This window comes from Pelophylax lessonae (assembly GCF_965119305.1).
Source record: "Pelophylax lessonae genome assembly, chromosome: 13".
Lineage (NCBI taxonomy): Eukaryota > Metazoa > Chordata > Amphibia > Anura > Ranidae > Pelophylax > Pelophylax lessonae.
In genome coordinates this window covers 5,129,933-5,150,013 of record NC_138780.1, presented here as the reverse complement: position 1 = coordinate 5,150,013, position 20,081 = coordinate 5,129,933, and the positions used below count along the sequence as shown (strand labels likewise).

Genomic DNA, 20,081 nt, shown 5'->3' with positions numbered 1-20,081 from the left:
CAAAACCAACACTGCCCGTGTCTAAATCACCTGCAGGTGGCAGCATAGCCCTATAGCAATGGATGTGAAGATGCCCTGTGTGTCCTGAGATGTACAATAGAGAGTTTATTTTAAAGATATAGCAAAGCCTAGCTTGGTGTTCTATCACAACAATGTCCCCCTGGACTCAACACTGATAACCCCCCCCCCCCCCGCTAACCCCTGGCACTGACCATGCTGTGGTGGGAAAAGGAGCTGCCGGGGCTGTTCTGTGGGAGGCTGCTCTGCTTGGAGTTGCTAAAGACGAGCGGTTGGGCTAGGCTGGGGTTCTGTGACGAGTCAAGAGAGGAGCCCTCGTTCTCCACAGAAGGACTTTTTCCCAGGAGCACGGCCAGGTCAATCCTGCAGAGAGAAGAGAGAGGCGAGTAGACTGAGTCCGGGGTTCAGGAGACAGAATGTCAGCACAGGATAGGACGACGCGGGCTGAGCGCTCACCTCTGGCCTGCGGTGATTGTCACACTGTCAGAGGGCAGTGGCACAGACGACACACTGGATGCTGTGAAGATCTTGGTCTCTGAAAGCTGCAAATGTCACACATAGTTAGCCAGTCTGAAAGAACAATGTCCATGCCCCCCCCCCCCCCTCCATGTATAAAAGAAACGACAGCAGATAAACCGGTACAACATATGTTGGAGGATGTGTTTCATTTCTGAGTATCGGCAGTCCCGTCACTGGGAATATGGAGGGTTTACAACCACTTTAAGGGTTGGGAATCACAAACATAAAAGCAGCACAGACCTCCGGAATGTACCGCCTGATAATGGGGGGATTTATTTTATTGACCGCCTGATAATGGGTGGGGGGTTGATTTTATTGCTCACCTGAGGGGATTTATTTTATTTCTCACCTGATAATAGGGGGATTTTATTGCTCGCCTGATAAAGGGGGGTTGTAATTTATTGCTCGCCTGATAAAGGGGGGTTGTAATTTATTGCTCGCCTGTTAATGGAGGGGCTTTATTGTATTATTCATCTGATAAAAGGGAGGGGGAAGATTTATTTTACTGCTCGCCTGATAATGTGGGGGGGGGGGGGGGGGGATTTATTTTATTGTTCGCCTGATAATGGGGGGGGGGGGGGGGGGGATTTATTTTATTGCTCGCCAAAAGGGGAGGGGGGGGGGGGGCATTGATCACCTGATAATGGGGGGATTTTTATATTGATCACCTGATAATGGGGGGATTTTTATATTGATCGCCTGATAATGGGGAAAGGTGTATTGATTGCATGATAATGGGGGAATTTTTATTTTGAACGCCTAATAGGGGAATTTTTATATTGATCCAGATAATGGGGGAATTTGTATTGATCACCAGATAATGGTGGGGTGGGGATTTGTGTTGTTCACCTGACAATAGGGGGATTTGTATATTGATCGCCTGATAATGGGGGAATTTTTATTTCAATCGCCTAATAGGGCGATTTTTATCGATTACCTGATAATGGGGGAGGGGGGGGGGGTAAGATTAGTATTGATCCCCTGACAATGGGGGGGATTTGGGTTGATCCCCCCCGATAATGGGACTTGTATTGATTATCTGATGATGATATTGGGGGGGGGGGGGGGTTGATGTCTTCATCACATAATAGGTGAATTTTATATGGATCGCCTGATAATGGAGGATTTTTTTAATTTTTATTGATCACTTGATAACGGGGGGGGGGATTTTTATTGATCACCTGATAATGGGGGGAATTTTTGCTTTTAATCGCCTGATTATGGGGGGGATATTTTTTTTTTAATGATCACCTGATTATGAGGGGATGATATAAACATATATATATATATATATATATATATATATATATATATATATATATTTTTCTTTTTTTTAATTAATCACCTGATAACGGGGGGGGGGGGTTATTGATCATCTGATAATGGGGGGATTTCTATACTTTCTACAACACCATGATTTTCCTTTGCAGATCCAGATTAGAAAAGAAGACATCTATTGTAGTCGCTGCGTACAGTTCAGAAAGCCGAGTAGAAGCGGCAGACGAACACTGCGGCAACATTTAATATTGCATGCGCTGTCCCCCTTAGAGGTCACATATACAGCCGGAAAGGGTCAACTGGCATGCCACAGAGAACGGTTTCCCCGTCAGAGATCAGAAAGTTGAACTGTTACAGGGACAAAGTGTAAGAAACCCTATGGTGCACCTACCTCAGTTGTCCAAACCCTCCAGTAATGGCTGAATGGTGGGCTGCACCTTCTCAGAGCCCAAGCTGGCCTGCCCATCCCACCCCATGCACCTCCTATTTGCCTGTAAGGCAGCCCATCATAGTGATGGACCGATGAGAATACGAAGGGGTGGAATTTAGCAGTAAGCTCTGACATGGCCCAGCATCCCCCTGCATCCTAACCCTTAGGGACCCCAAATAAAAAGGTCCAACATTACTAGAGACATAACTGGGGGATACGAGACTGATCGAGAGACAGATCTCGCGTCATAAATCTTCAGATCACTTGATTGGAGGGTTCCAAAGACTGCCTGGGGTCCCACTTTGATAAACCTGTATTCCCCTTTTTTTATATACAAATTCCCAACAGTTCCCTAGGGTACCTACATCTTCATTCCAGTCTTCCGTCCCCCACTCCTCTGTCGCTGTTCTCCAAGCACCTGATGAAAAAAAAAAAGAGCAGCACAAGCGGTTACAGGAAGCCCCGCCCTCAGAGAGATTGCCGACACTCAGCAATAGATGGACTGGGAAGTGGAGGGACAACCACTGGAACTCTACTGTAATAGTCCAGCTTTGGATGGAGCCCTCTGAGCGATGCAGAGACCCCAAAGGGAGTTGTCCTCTGCACCCCCAGAAACCAAAGTTTACTGGTGTATATGACACACGCATGCAGCACTAGACAACCCCGGGCTTCATATGTACCACATTTGGGTTCTGAGTTCTACATGAAGGGTTCCACCCAGAGACTGGCTGTATCAAAGGGGACAATTCAGGACAGAAATTAGGCAGGGGCACCACCTTTCCTCCACGTGGCGAGACACTGACTGGTGTACGTCAGGAGTGCAAACAATTTACCGGCTGTGCTCATCCCAGGCCCAGCGACCCTCTAAGTTACAAAGCAAAGATGAAGATAGAGAAGCCTTTTAGCAAAGCCAGCTGCCGCATTTCTATCCTGATTGGTTCACCTTAAAGGGTCTGTCCACCCTAATGTGACAATAACCCACAAACATAGTGCAGGGATGGTGGAAACTCCTCTCTCATTTCTCACCATCAATTCACCAGGTTCCTGGGTCTGTACACCTGCTGTGCCCATTATGAGGGGTTCCCTCCATCCCTGTGCTGGGTTCTCGTGTCTGTACACCCGCTGTGCCCATTATGAGGGGTTCCCACCACCCCTGTGCTGAGTTCCTGGGTCTGTACACCCGCTGTGCCCATTATGAGGGGTTCCCACCATCCCTGTGCTGGGTTCTCGTGTCTGTACACCCGCTGTGCCCATTATGAGGGGTTCCCACCATCCCTGTGCTCAGTCCCCGGGTCTGTACACCCGCTGTGCCCATTATGAGGGGTTCCCTCCATCCCTGTGCTGGGTTCTCGGGTCTGTACACCCGCTGTGCCCATTATGAGGGGTTCCCACCATCCCTGTGCTCAGTCCCCGGGTCTGTAAACCTGCTGTGCCCATTATGAGGGGTTCCCTCCATCCCTGTGCTGGGTTCTCGGGTCTGTACACCCGCTGTGCCCATTATGAGGGGTTCCCACCATCCCTGTGCTGAGTCCCCGGGTCTGTAAACCTGCTGTGCCCATTATGAGGGGTTCCCACCATCCCTGTGCTCAGTCCCCGGGTCTGTAAACCTGCTGTGCCCATTATGAGGGGTTCCCTCCATCCCTGTGCTGGGTTCTCGGGTCTGTACACCCGCTGTGCCCATTATGAGGGGTTCCCACCATCCCTGTGCTGAGTCCCCGGGTCTGTAAACCTGCTGTGCCCATTATGAGGGGTTCCCACCATCCCTGTGCTGAGTCCCCGGGTCTGTAAACCTGCTGTGCCCATTATGAGGGGTTCCCACCATCCCTGTGCTGAGTTCCCAGGTCTGTACACCCCCGCTGTGCCCATTATAAGGGGTTCCCACCATCCCTGTGCTGAGTTCCCGGGTCTGTACACCTGCTGTGCCCATTATGAGGGGTTCCCACCATCCCTGTGCTGAGTTCCCGGGTCTGTACACCCGCTGTGCCCATTATAAGGGGTTCCCACCATCCCTGTGCTGAGTTCCAGAGTCTGTACACCCGCTGTGCCCATTATGAGGGGTTCCCACCATCCCTGTGCTGAGTTCCCGGGTCTGTACACCCCCTGTGCCCATTATGAGGGGTTCATTCCATCCCTGTGCTGAGTTCCCAGGTCTGTACACCCCCGCTGTGCCCATTATAAGGGGTTCCCACCACCCCTGTGCTGAGTTCCTGGGTCTGTAAACCTGCTGTGCCCATTATGAGGGGTTCCCTCCATCCCTGTGCTGAGTTTCAGGTCTGTACACCCCCGCTGTGCCCATTATAAGGGGTTCCCACCACCCCTGTGCTGAGTTCCTGGGTCTGTACACCCGCTGTGCCCATTATGAGGGGTTCCCACCATCCCTGTGCTGAGTCCCCGGGTTTGTAAACCTGCTGTGCTTATTGTGAGGGGTTCCCACCATCCCTGTGCTGAGTTCCCAGGTCTGTAAACCCGCTGTGTCCATTAACAGACAGATCTATGGTGCAGAGATATCCAGCAAGTAATGGAGTCACCAGCAGGTAAACTATCTATAACAATTATCACTTTTGGGTGGCTGACCCTACACATTTGGAAGGGGATATCCTTCATATCTCAGAAAACTCCACCCCTGGAATCACACCCAGTAATCTAAGAAAGCATTATAACTGCACACTGATAACATTCTTATCTAAAGAAAGAGCGCTTTGTAACATTTACAAATACATCATCTGTTACATTGTTGCAATAAATAAATGATACTGCAGTAACGATGCTGGCCCCATTCCCCCCCATTATGCATCAAGCCCAGACTTAAAATTCCACGTTCTCAAAGTAAAACCTTCCCCAATCCAAAGATACATAATATAATGTACAGATGAGATGTATTCTTTGTGAATATTACAAGCAGCCCGATAAGACACAAATGCATTCTTCTTTTATACAAGCCAGCGATTGTCACCGCGTCAAAGGTAAAATCGGTTTAGAGGACAATTGTTTTTTTTTATAGCCACCAACCACCATCTCCGCACAGCAAAAAGTCTATGGCTACCATAAATCACACCACAGAAACTGAATTAAAGGAATGCAGTTTGAGTTGGTTTCAAAAAAAGACATACAAGACGGGCATGCCAAAGGAAATACCGCAGTTCAGTATTGATTTGTAATTTTCTGAAATATTTTCTTTGCTGGTTCCCCCTCTCTTCAACATGACGCTTTTTAAATAAAAAACTTAATTACATTTTATTTTAGACCCAATGATGTCATCATTGGGTCTCTGTACTTCTTTATGTAATGCAGGCAGATCGTGGCCGGTAGGAGGAGCCAGCAGGGTGCTGCACCCTGCCTCAGTGCTCCTCACAAGAGCCCTCAGTCCTGATGCAAGCAGCGGGAGGAGTTCTGTAAATAGCAAAATGCCCTGATAGGTGGGTGTCTGTTTGGAGGAGTAGGGTGTTCTTAGGCTGGAGGAGTAGGGTGTTCTTAGGCTGGAGGACTAGGGTGTTCTTAGGCTGGAGGACTAGGGTGTTCTTAGGCTGGAGGACTAGGGTGTTCTTAGACTGGAGGACTAGGGTGTTCTTAGACTGGAGGACTAGGGTGTTCTTAGACTGGAGGACTAGGGTGTTCTTAGACTGGAGGACTAGGGTGTTCTTAGACTGGAGGACTAGGGTGTTCTTAGACTGGAGGACTAGGGTGTTCTTAGGCTGGAGGACTAGGGTGTTCTTAGGCTGGAGGACTAGGGTGTTCTTAGGCTGGAGGACTAGGGTGTTCTTAGGCTGGAGGACTAGGGTGTTCTTAGGCTGGAGGACTAGGGTGTTCTTAGGCTGGAGGACTAGGGTGTTCTTAGGCTGGAGGACTAGGGTGTTCTTAGGCTGGAGGACTAGGGTGTTCTTAGGCTGGAGGACTAGGGTGTTCTTAGGCTGGAGGACTAGGGTGTTCTTAGGCTGGAGGACTAGGGTGTTCTTAGGCTGGAGGACTAGGGTGTTCTTAGACTGGAGGACTAGGGTGTTCTTAGACTGGAGGACTAGGGTGTTCTTAGACTGGAGGACTAGGGTGTTCTTAGACTGGAGGACTAGGGTGTTCTTAGACTGGAGGACTAGGGTGTTCTTAGACTGGAGGACTAGGGTGTTCTTAGACTGGAGGACTAGGGTGTTCTTAGACTGGAGGAGTAGGGTGTTCTTAGGCTGGAGGAGTAGGGTGTTCTTAGGCTGGAGGAGTAGGGTGTTCTTAGGCTGGAGGAGTAGGGTGTTCTTAGGCTGGAGGAGTAGGGTGTTCTTAGGCTGGAGGAGTAGGGTGTTCTTAGGCTGGAGGAGTAGGGTGTTCTTAGGCTGGAGGAGTAGGGTGTTCTTAGGCTGGAGGAGTAGGGTGTTCTTAGACTGGAGGAGTAGGGTGTTCTTAGATTGGAGGATTAGGGTGTTCTTAGACTGGAGGAGTAGGGTGTTCTTAGACTGGAGGAGTAGGGTGTTCTTAGACTGGAGGAGTAGGGTGGTCTTAGACTGGAGGAGTAGGGTGTTCTTAGACTGGAGGAGTAGGGTGTTCTTAGACTGGAGGAGTAGGGTGTTCTTAGACTGGAGGAGTAGGGTGTTCTTAGACTGGAGTAGGGTGTTCTTAGACTGGAGGAGTAGGGTGTTCTTAGACTGGAGGACTAGGGTGTTCTTAGGCTGGAGGACTAGGGTGTTCTTAGACTGGAGGACTAGGGTGTTCTTAGACTGGAGGACTAGGGTGTTCTTAGACTGGAGGACTAGGGTGTTCTTAGACTGGAGGACTAGGGTGTTCTTAGACTGGAGGAGTAGGGTGTTCTTAGACTGGAGGACTAGGGTGTTCTTAGACTGGAGGAGTAGGGTGTTCTTAGACTGGAGGAGTAGGGTGTTCTTAGACTGGAGGAGTAGGGTGTTCTTAGACTGGAGGAGTAGGGTGTTCTTAGACTGGAGGAGTAGGGTGTTCTTAGACTGGAGGAGTAGGGTGTTCTTAGACTGGAGGAGTAGGGTGTTCTTAGACTGGAGGAGTAGGGTGTTCTTAGACTGGAGGACTAGGGTGTTCTTAGACTGGAGGACTAGGGTGTTCTTAGACTGGAGGACTAGGGTGTTCTTAGACTGGAGGAGTAGGGTGTTCTTAGACTGGAGGAGTAGGGTGTTCTTAGACTGGAGGAGTAGGGTGTTCTTAGACTGGAGGAGTAGGGTGTTCTTAGACTGACTGTATTAAAATAGAGCTTCCTCCGAGGTCAAAAGAGCTTTTCCATATTAGGTACATCATTCTGATCCTACTTTGGCCATAGCTTCTCCCACCAACATCCTCCACAAGCCACAGCAACAAGAATAGAATAAAACTACAAAGTATGACTGATCGTGCTCACTGTATGTATTTATTCAAACCTACTGAGGAAGTTCCATTCGGGGCGTAACGCGTATAGGAGTGGTAACTGCCGATAATGTCATCACGTTGCATATTTGAAGGAGGGCGGTCAGCTGCAGTGTAATGCTGGTTTCTACCGTTTTTTGTAAGTGATTTTATTCCTTTGGTTTGAATACATAATCTATAGAATGAGCACGATTACTCGCTTTTTGTCTTTTATGCCTTGCTTTGTTGCTGTGGCTTGCGGAGGATGTTGGTGGGAGGAGCTATGGCCAAAGGAAGATTGAAATTATTTTTGTGCTCACTGTATATACTGAAAGACACAGAATGAAATGGGCAGGCCAGGGACAGTCAGACCGGGGAGTAAAAAGCTAGATGGTGGACATCCTCCAGCCAGGAAATAAGGGAAGCTCTGCCTTGCTGCAGCTTCTAATGCACACTGTAAGGAGCAGTTAAATCAGAGTAAGCTAATTTAAATCCTGTAACGACCTAGGGGCTGGCAGGAGATAACCAAGCGTAGAGGGGGCACCAGGAACTGACACTCCAGGAAGTATCATATGCCACAGACTATAATGCTTGGAGAGCAGAGATAAGTACACTCTGTCTTCTTGCAGGAGCCAAGCCTTGCATTAAAAGGTCACCACACAAATGAGGTTAGAGAACTGCGGTATGTCCGTTTGTCCATTGCGTCTGATAACACATGTAATTGGCTACTTTTGGATGCAGAAAGCTCTGTTGTCCATCATCCAAACCTTAAAAGTCCCCCCCCCCCCACCACCCAGGAATAATCGATAAGGCATTCCAGCCAGCGTTGGAGAGCTGCCCCTCCCCCGCCCCGGTCGCATTTCAGACCAACATGAATCTTTTACCATCTGCGCTGGGATTCCAGGCTGCGTTTTATCCGCCCGCACCAGAAGCTTTAAACAAACATTGCGTTTCCCGCCCAGGCTGCATGGGCAGGATTAGGTACACACAACAATCAGAAATAAAGGGTTAACAGGGGCAGTCAGAGCACCTGGATGTGTCATACCAGGAGCAGAGGCAAATTTTCGGGGATTATCTGAACCCTCACCCCCAATGTAATCAAGTCCTGAAACAAAAAAAGGGAAAAAAAAGAAGACAAAATCAGATTGAGTTAAAGTATAAAATGTTCCCGAAATTTTCCTTTCCCCAGGGACACCCGATATCCCCAAACCCAGGAAGAAAACTCCAACGTTTCACCCGTGACCCATTTTTCTATAGCAACTGCGGGGACCTCAAATGGAAGAACTCCAAACCACTCAACCGTAAAAGGAACCCATGCTTTGCCCTTGAGTTTTCATTCACAACAAATACATGGCCTCTCCTACTCACTCCTCACAAACAGAGCAGCACAGCAATGAAGGAAAGAGAAGAACAAAGTGGACCTGTCATTTCACCCTGCCCTGGCAAAGCACAGGTTCACTTTAAATGGAAAGAGGTGGGTTCAATGAGAAGAAGTCTTGTTTAGCAATACCCAATCACCTGCCTATTCAAGGGTAAGCGTATGCCTGCTTAAATCTCAAACCATTGAGGGCTTGTCCGGGATACAAACCCTCTCGCACCCAAAGCAAGATATATACTCTTAGACCAACGAATGATCTACTTATCTGTCTATGTCCTTCAGGGAACTCAGAAAAAGACTTTTCTGCAAGCACAAAAAACTCATTTTTAGAGACACTATGACCTTGCTCTTTCAGGATCTCTTTGAAGCCCACCCCTGATTACCATACAATCGCCTCTCCAGTGCTTCCCCACTGACATCACCCCTACTCTCATGTTACAGTGTAGGGACCTAGAGATAGGTTGAAGCAGTACATCATGGAAGGATTCACATGCACTCCTATACCTTGAAGCACAGGTTTATTTGCACCGACAGCCACGGAGGAAGGAGTGGAAGGGAAAGAACAAGGTGGTCAGGGCTGGGCTTCAACAAAGAGATCCTGAATGCACAAGGTGATGGGGTCTCAAAAATTTAGATTTTTGCACTCACCATAAAATGTGTTTTTTTTTTTTTTTGAAGGAAACAGCTAATTTCATAGACTATATGTTGGTCTAAATGTATAGTTCTTGCTTTCAGCAAGAGTTCCCTTGTTCATATCCCGGACGAGCCCCCCTATTCATATCCCGGACGAGCCCCCAACAGGCTACTGATCTAGCTTAGTCCTTCAACAAAATATACATTTTTTTCTTTTAAGCATACTTCAAATTTTGCCTAATGTAAAGTATCCTAATGTGTTACTGGTTTTGATATACAGTTTATCGTATTACCCATTATAGAACATATGTTTTTTAATCAGCAGTACAGCACGCAATTCTGCTTCAATGTGCTGATCTTTCAAGGCAAGGCTGACTGAAGTCAAAATACATTGCGGTCAACTATCTCAGCAGATATCACATTGATCAGACTACATAAAGCCACTATGAAGAAAACCTACATAAAGCCACTATGAAGAAAACCTACAAACGGTCAGGTCTTTACTGCTGTCTGTTTCTCCATCAGAGATAGTTACCCATTTGTATTGGTGACCTTGGTCACCAGGACAAAAAAAGTGAACAATCCAAAAGTTGTTACCAGAAAATGGGAAATTCTGACAGCTACACTTGTACAGGCGAGGGTATTTCCTATCTCTTTGCAGAGATTTTCTTTCACTCAAGATTTGAACTTAAAAGTCTGTACAATTCTATCTGGGCATAACTGTGCTTAGCCCAACCTGTCTGCCATAGAGCGGTTTCTAAGGAGGACTGTGGGTATTTTCATATATTCCAAATCCTAACAGAATTCCCCAGGGGACCAAATGCATGAAGAATGACAGTGCTCATCTCTGGTAGCAGGAGCATGCAGTACATGAGTGCCATCATTTACAACAGGAGGGGGCTTGACACTGATTCTCCTATGTATTCATGGGGGGGGGACGACGCAGACACAGGATTGTCCTCGGAACATGCGAAATAAGCAGAACAGGGATGACCCAATGCGAGGGAGCAATGTCTATAGTGCTCTACATAAATTGGGCTTTAGCCTGGGGTGGAGCCAAAATCATAACCAAAGATGCACTTTTATTGCACAATGTGGCGAATGATCAGAACAGCTCCATGCACTTGGTACCCTTGGGGAGGCCATACCAATTTGGAAATTAGGTGAGACCAACACTGGAGCATGTGACCAGCAGGTACAGTGTCAAAACCTTTTGGGAACAAAGTCAGACGTTTAAGAGCCCCAGTGCAGAAAGGGGATACCCCCAGTCACTTACTTGTTCCATCGTCAGGCTCAAAGTTAGCCGGGTTGCTCCACGTGTTGGTGTTGCCGTAACTGTCCTCGTTGGTGGAAGGCTCAGCGTAGTCAGCAGGGTTGAAGGTTCTGGAAAGAGACATGGAAGCCATGCTAAGGGGAAATCAAGAGAAGCTTGACTAAATATAACAAACAAGCAAATGAAAGGCACGTACCCCATACCCTGCGCAGAGAAACGTCCACCTCTTCTTCCTGACCCCCCTGTGAATGCAAATAAAATGTAATGTCTGAGGAAGAACACAACTCACCCATAGCTCCCACAAAATTTGTACAGAACAAAAGATTAGCTAATTTAAAAATAGACAGCAGGGAGATCTAAAGGTGTCAGTATGGCCAATCAGATGCCTTTTTAAATTTTTGTACCTAAAGGACATGACCCAGTTAGAGAACACCCCCATAGATTTACCTCTGCCTCTTCCACGACCGCGGCGTCCTCTCTCTGTACCTCTTCCAGAGGAGCCACCGCTTTTACCCCCTTCTAATCCGTTTTCCTGTGCCCGAACTGGAAGATAAAAAAAAAGTATGAGCCACATATAACAAGCAAGTAATATGTACAGCAGTGTTAATTTTGGCAGCAAATTTCAATTTAGTTTTAGTCTTAGGACTAAAATGGCATTTTAGTTTTAGTCCCATTTTAGTCTTCTGCAAGTGTTTTAGTTTTAGTCGTATTTAGTCGACTAAAACGTCCTACATTTTAGTCGACTAAAACGTCCTACATTTTAGTCGACTAAAACGTCCTACATTTTAGTCGACTAAAACGTCCTACATTTTAGTCGACTAAAACGTCCTACATTTTAGTCGACTAAAACGTCCTACATTTTAGTCGACTAAAACGTCCTACATTTTAGTCGACTAAAACGTCCTACATTTTAGTCGACTAAAACGTCCTACATTTTAGTCGACTAAAACGTCCTACATTTTAGTCGACTAAAACGTCCTACATTTTAGTCGACTAAAACGTCCTACATTTTAGTCGACTAAAACGTCCTACATTTTAGTCGACTAAAACGTCCTACATTTTAGTCGACTAAAACGTCCTACATTTTAGTCGACTAAAACGTCCTACATTTTAGTCGACTAAAACGTCCTACATTTTAGTCGACTAAAACGTCCTACATTTTAGTCGACTAAAACGTCCTACATTTTAGTCGACTAAAACGTCCTACATTTTAGTCGACTAAAACGTCCTACATTTTAGTCGACTAAAACGTCCTACATTTTAGTCGACTAAAACTCATTTTAGTCATCTATAATTGAATGGGTGTAGTTCAATTGTAATTTGTAATGCATTATTTAAGCATTTCTCTACAATTTCCAAACTCATTATATACTACTGCTGGTCCTGGAGTGAAAAATTGAATATGTTATTATTTATGGTGGTATTAAGCTTTCAGCATGCACCAGTGTTAATTTTGGCAGCAAATTTCGATTTAGTTTTAATCTTTTGACTAAAATGCCATTTTAGTTTTAGTCGTATTTTAGTCATCCGAATTGTTTTAGTTTTAGTCGTATTTTAGTCTAAAATTGTGTTAATTTAGTCGACGAAAACGTTTTAGTCGGCGAAATTAACACTGATGTACAGAATCAGTAACATTATCCAATCGCCTTCTTTCACTGCCTGTGGTAACCACAAGGGGAATGGACTACGGCAGCATGCAGCGACACTCGACCCCACCACTTACACTCTCTCCCGCGGCTGGATCCCCGGCCTCTCCTGGGTGCACCACCACGCCTGCGGCTGAAGTCTCGCTCTCTGTCTTTGTTTTCACGGGTTTCCTCGCTGGGTTCTGTGGGTCCTGCTTCCTTCTGTCCGGACACTCCCTTCTTCTTACCCACCATCTCCCAGGAGTGCTGCAGGCATGCAAAAAGATAAAGAAAACAACATTTATCGATCAGTGTTTACTGAGATACGAATGAAACAGCTAGAGCAGGAGTTCCCAAATTGTAGGTCGGGAACCACTGGTAGGTCGCGAGCTGCGTTTGAGTGGGTTGCGCTGAGCCGGAAATCACTGAGAGCGGGCCCGTTTAAATTGTGCTGTGTGAGCCCACGCAAATTACAGAGAGCCAGAGCAGTCAGATCACAATGGATTCAGGAGGCTGGTCTGCATTTCCAACGAGGAGGATAGTTGCATCAGTGAGTACGAATGTGGGCTGTTATATAGGATATGTTCATGGGGTGCAGAGCCAGCTCCCCGGGCCTGCTGGCGGCAGCGGCTAGACTGGCGGCGGGATTCTCTCAGCTATAGCGGGCAGAGACGGCAGCCTCGTGTCAGAGGAGAACCAGGTGGCCCAGCGGTGTAAGAAGTTCATGGCAGCTTCTGTGACCCCAGTAGAGGATCTGATGAAGAGCCAGGACACCATGACCAGCATATAGCTCCTCATGTAGACTCGGGGTGAGGTGTGCTGAGCCCTGGAGAGGGCAAACAAGGGGCTTCACCTTCACTGTGGACTGCTGGGAGAGGAAGGAGGGTGAGTGCCATATAGCCTGCTGATCACTGTCCTGGGGTGGTTGATTTCTGTCCTCTGCCCGCCTTATGTCTATGAGGGTGCCGATAACTTACAACTCCGCTTATATGCCACAGGTTTATGACCCCTCACTTAGAACATCTGGCAAGTGTATTCAATAATAAATTGAAAAGTAGTAAATTTATATTTTTAATTTAACACCCCCCCCCTTCCTTTAAAATATGCATTATTATTATTTGCATTTATATAGCGCCAACAAATTCTGTAGCGCTTTACAATATTCAATTACAAGCAAGTGGGTCCCGAAAAGTGGATCTCGGCCCAAAAAAGTTTGGGAAGCCCTGCGCTAGAGGATGGAAAAAGGCAAGAGACATTACGTAGGATAACATGAGAATCAGGAGGAGGAGAGAGAAAACAGACACAGGTAAAGGGAGAATGAAGAAAAATCAGGAAGGTGAAGCCGATCACCGCATCACTCACAGTGTCTGGGTTCCCCTCCAGCAAGACGTTAATGGCTCTGTTGACATCTCCGTTACAGTCATGAAGTGCGATTACACATTCGTCTTGGTTCTTTCCTGTGATGTCAATCAACTGAAGCGCAAGAATGCAACACGTCAGTAAACCCAAAGACATAAATCACATTAAAGCCTCTCTCTAACCCAGAAGAAGGCAACCTATCAGATTACTTTTAAAAAGTCCTGGTCACAGACCACATGATATAAAATCAAATCCAACAAATATTATACATACTATAATGGATAATAACATCCCCCTCATACTCAAGAAGTCCCTCCCCCCTTTTTTCCAAATCTGCTGTTTATTACAGTGTGACCAGAATGTGAAGAGGACGGAAAACTCCCGACGCGTTTCGTCATATAGCTTTCTTCAGGGGTGTTTGTAAAGAGGGTTCAGGTGGGTTAAAAATGTAATTATAATCTCAGAGGGTGGGTTTAGGTACTCGCTTCAGTTCGGTCAGGTGGTCTCCCAATGACCAAGGGGGTCAGGGTGGGGTGATTCTGCACCCAAAGAGAGGAAAGGCCTGCCCAAACTGGACATCCAACCAAGGGAGGAGGAGACCGATAACGCGGCCTTCCACAAGCAGCCTAGTTAAATAGTGCTCAACTCCAGAGTCTAATTGCTTATGCTCTTAAAGGAAGCAATAATAGGTCCAATATATCTTCAAACACTGCCAATAGCTCCAGATACCACTTTATAGGTCCCCTCAGAAGCCCCCTTCGTGACCCCCTGGTCATTGGGAGACCGAACTTAAGTACCTTAACCCCCCCTGTACAATTATAGTTCATTTTTTAACCCACCTGAACCCTCATTACAAACAACCCTGAAGAAGCCATAAGGTGAAACGCGTCAGTGAGTTATCCGTCCTCTTCACATTCGGGTCAAAGTAATATACAGCAGATTTGGAAAAAGGGGGGGGGGGGGGGGACTCCTTGAGTATGAGGAGGGTGTTAATATCCATTATGGTGTATAATTGTCTATTTTGAGTTTCACTAAAGGGGGGAGGGCAACACAGTAAAAGTCCAGGTTTTTCTTATTTTTTCATGTTTCTACGTTTTGGGATGTGGTGTTGCCAGGCTATTTTCTTATGCACAAACCGAGGCATAGTTAACCGCTTGCGGACCGCCAGCCGTAAATTTACTGTGGCAGGGCGGCCACTCTGTACCATCCACCCCGGCCGTGCTGTGATTGCCTGCAGCACGAACCAGTCAGCGGATGCCAGCCACTGATTGGTCAATGGTGTTCTGCCAAAAGAGACAACTCGTCAAAATCTCCAATTTAGTCACTTCCGGTGACTCTCCAGCAGCAGTAATTGCAGATTTTAACGACCTGGCTTTTTTCACAGAACATCGGCAGCCTATACACTACGATACACTATATGAGGAAATTGTTACTTAGCCTTCTACTAACATGGCCGCCTCTGAGGCGGTGACAACTTATTTACTCCTTAGTGGGTGTTCTGCCAAAACAGGCAAGTCTTCGTGTACTGTGGTGTATAGGCTGCCGATGTTCTGTGAAAATAGCCAAGTCGTCCTAAATCTGAAATTACTGCTGCTGGAGAGTCACTGGAATGGATGGAATTGGAGATTTGGACAGACTACCGGCACTCGATCGACTCCGGTATTTACCGAAGAGAGCCAGTATGTAAACAAACACAGGGCTCTCTTCTGACAGTAGCAATGTGCTGTTTTTGGTACAACCCGGCTCGTCTCGAGACCCTTCGCCTCACCTGTTTGACATTCTCCTCGAAGTCTGCATCGTTCTGATCGGAAATCATCTGTGCCAGTCTGATCTGCTCTGCGGTGGCCTAAAAGCAAAAAAAAAAAACATGAAATGCAATGCCTGGACTGCAGGGGGCGCATTCTACGCTCGGTGGGAGGTGCCGTACCTGTGGCCTCTGCTTGTGTTGTGTCTGAGTTGGTGTCTGTGTCTGTTCCCAGTTTCCCCGGGTACGATTTGTCGCCACCGAGGTCATCATTTACAGTATATACAAATAACAGTATTTACAAATTACAACTCTGTGGAGACAAAAAAGAAAAAAAAAAATCAGATACTTTGTTTCAATTCCAGTGATAAGTGACATTTTCTGCTATTCCTTCCTCCAGCGTTATAGAAAGCTCCCCATTTCAACCTCCAGAATGGCCAAAAATAAGATTTATTTTCTTTGCAACCATGGCAACGGTACTCAATATCGGTCTCTCTGCTCCTGTAATTATCTCTCTAGAAGTCTGAATAGATCTTGAGGTCAAATTACAAATATTCCCTGTCCTTAGGTGACCCCTAATTAGGTTTAAAACAAAAAGTCGCAATAGAGTCACCCCGTTAACCACCTCCTTCCCAAACCTCTTCTGACACTTCCCTCCTACATGTAAATATCTACTTTACTACAAAATTTCTTAGAACCCCCAATATATATATATATATATAATTTTTTTTTTTCAGCAGAAACCATAGAGAATAAAATGGTGTGTGTTGCAATTTTTTAATGTCACATGGTATTTGCGCAGCAATTTTTCAAATGCAATTGTTTTGGAAAAAAAAAAAAACGCTCATGAATAAAAACAAAACAAAACTGTAAAGTTAGTCCAATTTTTTTGTATAATGTGAGGAACTGGAGGGGGGAAGCCACAGCGGAGAAGGATCTAGGGGGACCGATAGCGGAGAAGGATCTAGGGGGAAGCCATAGCGGAGAAGGATCTGGGGGGGAAGCCATAGCGGAGAAGGATCTGGGGGGGAAGCCATAGCGGAGAAGGATCTGGGGGGGAAGCCATAGCGGAGAAGGATCTGGGGGGGAAGCCATAGCGGAGAAGGATCTGGGGGGGAAGCCATAGCGGAGAAGGATCTGGGGGGGAAGCCATAGCGGAGAAGGATCTGGGGGGAAGCCATAGTGGAGAAGGATCTGGGGGGAAGCCATAGCGGAGAAGGATTGGGGGGGACCCATAGCGGAGAAGGATTGGGGGGGACCCATAGCGGAGAAGGATCTGGGGGGGACCCATAGCGGAGAAGGATCTGGGGGGGACCCATAGCGGAGAAGGATCTGGGGGGGACCCATAGCGGAGAAGGATCTGGGGGGACCCATAGCGGAGAAGGATCGGGGGGGACCCATAGCGGAGAAGGATCTGGGGGGGACCCATAGCGGAGAAGGATCTGGGGGGGACCCATAGCGGAGAAGGATCTGGGGGGGACCCATAGCGGAGAAGGATCTGGGGGGGACCCATAGCGGAGAAGGATCTGGGGGGGACCCATAGCGGAGAAGGATCTGGGGGGGACCCATAGCGGAGAAGGATCTGGATGGTCTCGTAGATCCTAAGCTTAAATAAAAGCATGCAATGCCAAGCTGCGGTTTCCAAAGCAAGCAAAGTCCTTTCTTGTATAACAGAGGCATGGACTCCAGAGAGAGACATCATCTCTACAAATCATTAGTAAGAACTTATCTAGAATATGCAGTTCAGTTTTGGGCTCCAGTTCTCAGAAAGGATATCGGGGAACTGGAGAAAGTGCAGAGAAGGGCAACCAAACTGATCAGAGGCATGGAGGAGCTTAGCTATGAGGAGAGATTAGAGGAACTGAATTTATTCTCTCATGAGAAGGAGATTAAGGGGATATGATCACCATGTATAAATACATAAGGGGGGATATGATCACCATGTATAAATACATAAGGGGGGATATGATCACCATGTATAAATACATAAGGGGGGATATGATCACCATGTATAAATACATAAGGGGGATATGATCACCATGTATAAATACATAGGGGGGGGGGATATGATCACCATGTATAAATACATAAGGGGGGATATGATCTCCATGTATAAATACATAAGGGGGGATATGATCTCCATGTATAAATACATAAGGGGGGATATGATCTCCATGTATAAATACATAAGGGGGGGGGGGTATGATCTCCATATATAAATACATAAGGGGGGATATGATCACCATGTATAAATACATAGGGAGGGATATGATCACCATGTATAATACATAAGGGGGGGGATATGATCACCATGTATAATACATAAGGGGGGGATATGATCTCCATGTATAATACATAAGGGGGGGGGTATGATCTCCATGTATAAATACATAAGGGGGGGGGTATGATCTCCATGCATAAATACATAAGGGGGAATATGATCTCCATGTATAAATACATAAGGGGAGATATGATCTCCATGTATAAATACATAAGGGGAGATATGATCTCCATGTATAAATACATAAGGGGGGGATATGATCACCATGTATAATACATAAGGGGGGGATATGATCTCCATGTATAATACATAAGGGGGGGATATGATCTCCATGTATAAATACATAAGGGGGGGATATGATCTCCATGCATAAATACATAAGGGGGGATATGATCTCCATGTATAAATACATAAGGGGGGATATGATCTCCATGTATAAATACATAAGGGGGGATATGATCTCCATGTATAAATACATAAGGGGAGACATGATCTCCATGTATAAATACATAAGGGGAGATATGATCTCCATGTATAAAATAGATAAGGGGAGATATGATCTCCATGCATAAATACATAAGGGGGGATATGATCTCCATGTATAAATACATAAGGGGGGATATGATCTCCATGTATAAATACATAAGGGGAATATGATCTCCATGTATAAATACATAAGGGGGGATAGGATCTCCATGTATAAATACATAAAGGGGATATGATCTCCATGTATAAATACATAAGGGGGAATATGATCTCCATGTATAATACATAAGGGGGGGATATGATCTCCATTTATAAATACGTAAGGGGGGGATATGATCACCATGTGTAAATACATAAGGGGGGGGAATATGATCACCATGTATAATACATAAGGGGGGGGATATGATCACCATGTATAATACATAAGGGGGGAATATGATCACCATGTATAAATACATAAGGGGGATATGATCTCCATGTATAAATACATAAGGGGGAATATGATCTCCATGTATAATACATAAGGGGGGGATATGATCTCCATTTATAAATACGTAAGGGGGGGATATGATCACCATGTGCAAATACATAAGGGGGGGGGGAATATGATCACCATGTATAATACATAAGGGGGGAATATGATCACCATGTATAAATACATAAGGGGGGAATATGATCACCATGTATAAATACATAAGGGGGGGATATGATCACCATGTATAAATACATAGGGGGGGGGGGATATGATCACCATGTATAAATACATAAGGGGGGATATGATCACCATGTATAATACATAAGGGGGGGGGGGGGGATATGATCACCATGTATAATACATAAGGGGGGGGATATGATCACCATGTATAATACATAAGGGGGGGGATATGATCACCATGTATAATACATAAGGGGGGAATATGATCACCATGTATAAATACATAAGGGGGGATATGATCACCATGTATAAATACATAGGGGGGGATATGATCACCATGTATAAATACATAAGGGGGGATATGATCACCATGTATAATACATAAGGGGGGGGATATGATCACCATGTATAAATACATAAGGGGGGGGATATGATCTCCATGTATAAATACATAAGGGGGGGGGGGTATGATCTCCATATATAAATACATAAGGGGGGATATGATCACCATGTATAAATACATAGGGAGGGATATGATCACCATGTATAATACATAAGGGGGGGATATGATCACCATGTATAATACATAAGGGGGGGATATGATCTCCATGTATAATACATAAGGGGGGGGGGGGTATGATCTCCATGTATAAATACATAAGGGGGGGGTATGATCTCCATGCATAAATACATAAGGGGGAATATGATCTCCATGTATAAATACATAAGGGGAGATATGATCTCCATGTATAAATACATAAGGGGAGATATGATCTCCATGTATAAATACATAAGGGAGGGATATGATCACCATGTATAATACATAAGGGGGGGATATGATCTCCATGTATAATACATAAGGGGGGGGATATGATCTCCATGTATAAATACATAAGGGGGGGATATGATCTCCATGTATAAATACATAAGGGGGGATATGATCTCCATGTATAAATACATAAGGGGAGATATGATCTCCATGTATAAATACATAAGGGGAGATATGATCTCCATGTATAAAATAGATAAGGGGAGATATGATCTCCATGCATAAATACATAAGGGGGGATATGATCT

General features: G+C 45.8%; 1 protein-coding gene across 7 annotated transcripts in view; it reads right to left on the bottom strand.

Moving 5' to 3' along the window:
* Positions 1-20,081, bottom strand: part of UBAP2L (ubiquitin associated protein 2 like) — a 66,338-nt gene that overhangs the window by 36,633 nt on the left and 9,624 nt on the right. For 2 of the 7 annotated variants that reach the window (XM_082275636.1, XM_082275639.1), the window contains exons 2-12: positions 15,766-15,895; positions 15,607-15,684; positions 13,842-13,952; positions 12,578-12,746; positions 11,302-11,397; positions 11,051-11,096; positions 10,858-10,964; positions 8,601-8,675; positions 2,611-2,663; positions 475-560; positions 213-381 (exon numbers count right to left, since the gene is read on the bottom strand). In XM_082275636.1, the coding sequence (XP_082131762.1) occupies positions 213-381; positions 475-560; positions 2,611-2,663; positions 8,601-8,675; positions 10,858-10,964; positions 11,051-11,096; positions 11,302-11,397; positions 12,578-12,746; positions 13,842-13,952; positions 15,607-15,684; positions 15,766-15,855 (1,080 nt within the window). In that variant the 5' untranslated portion in view covers positions 15,856-15,895. The remainder of the gene's footprint in view (positions 1-212; positions 382-474; positions 561-2,610; positions 2,664-8,600; positions 8,676-10,857; positions 10,965-11,050; positions 11,097-11,301; positions 11,398-12,577; positions 12,747-13,841; positions 13,953-15,606; positions 15,685-15,765; positions 15,896-20,081) is intronic. The other 5 variants (XM_082275637.1, XM_082275640.1, XM_082275641.1 and 2 more) reach the window with 3 other exon arrangements.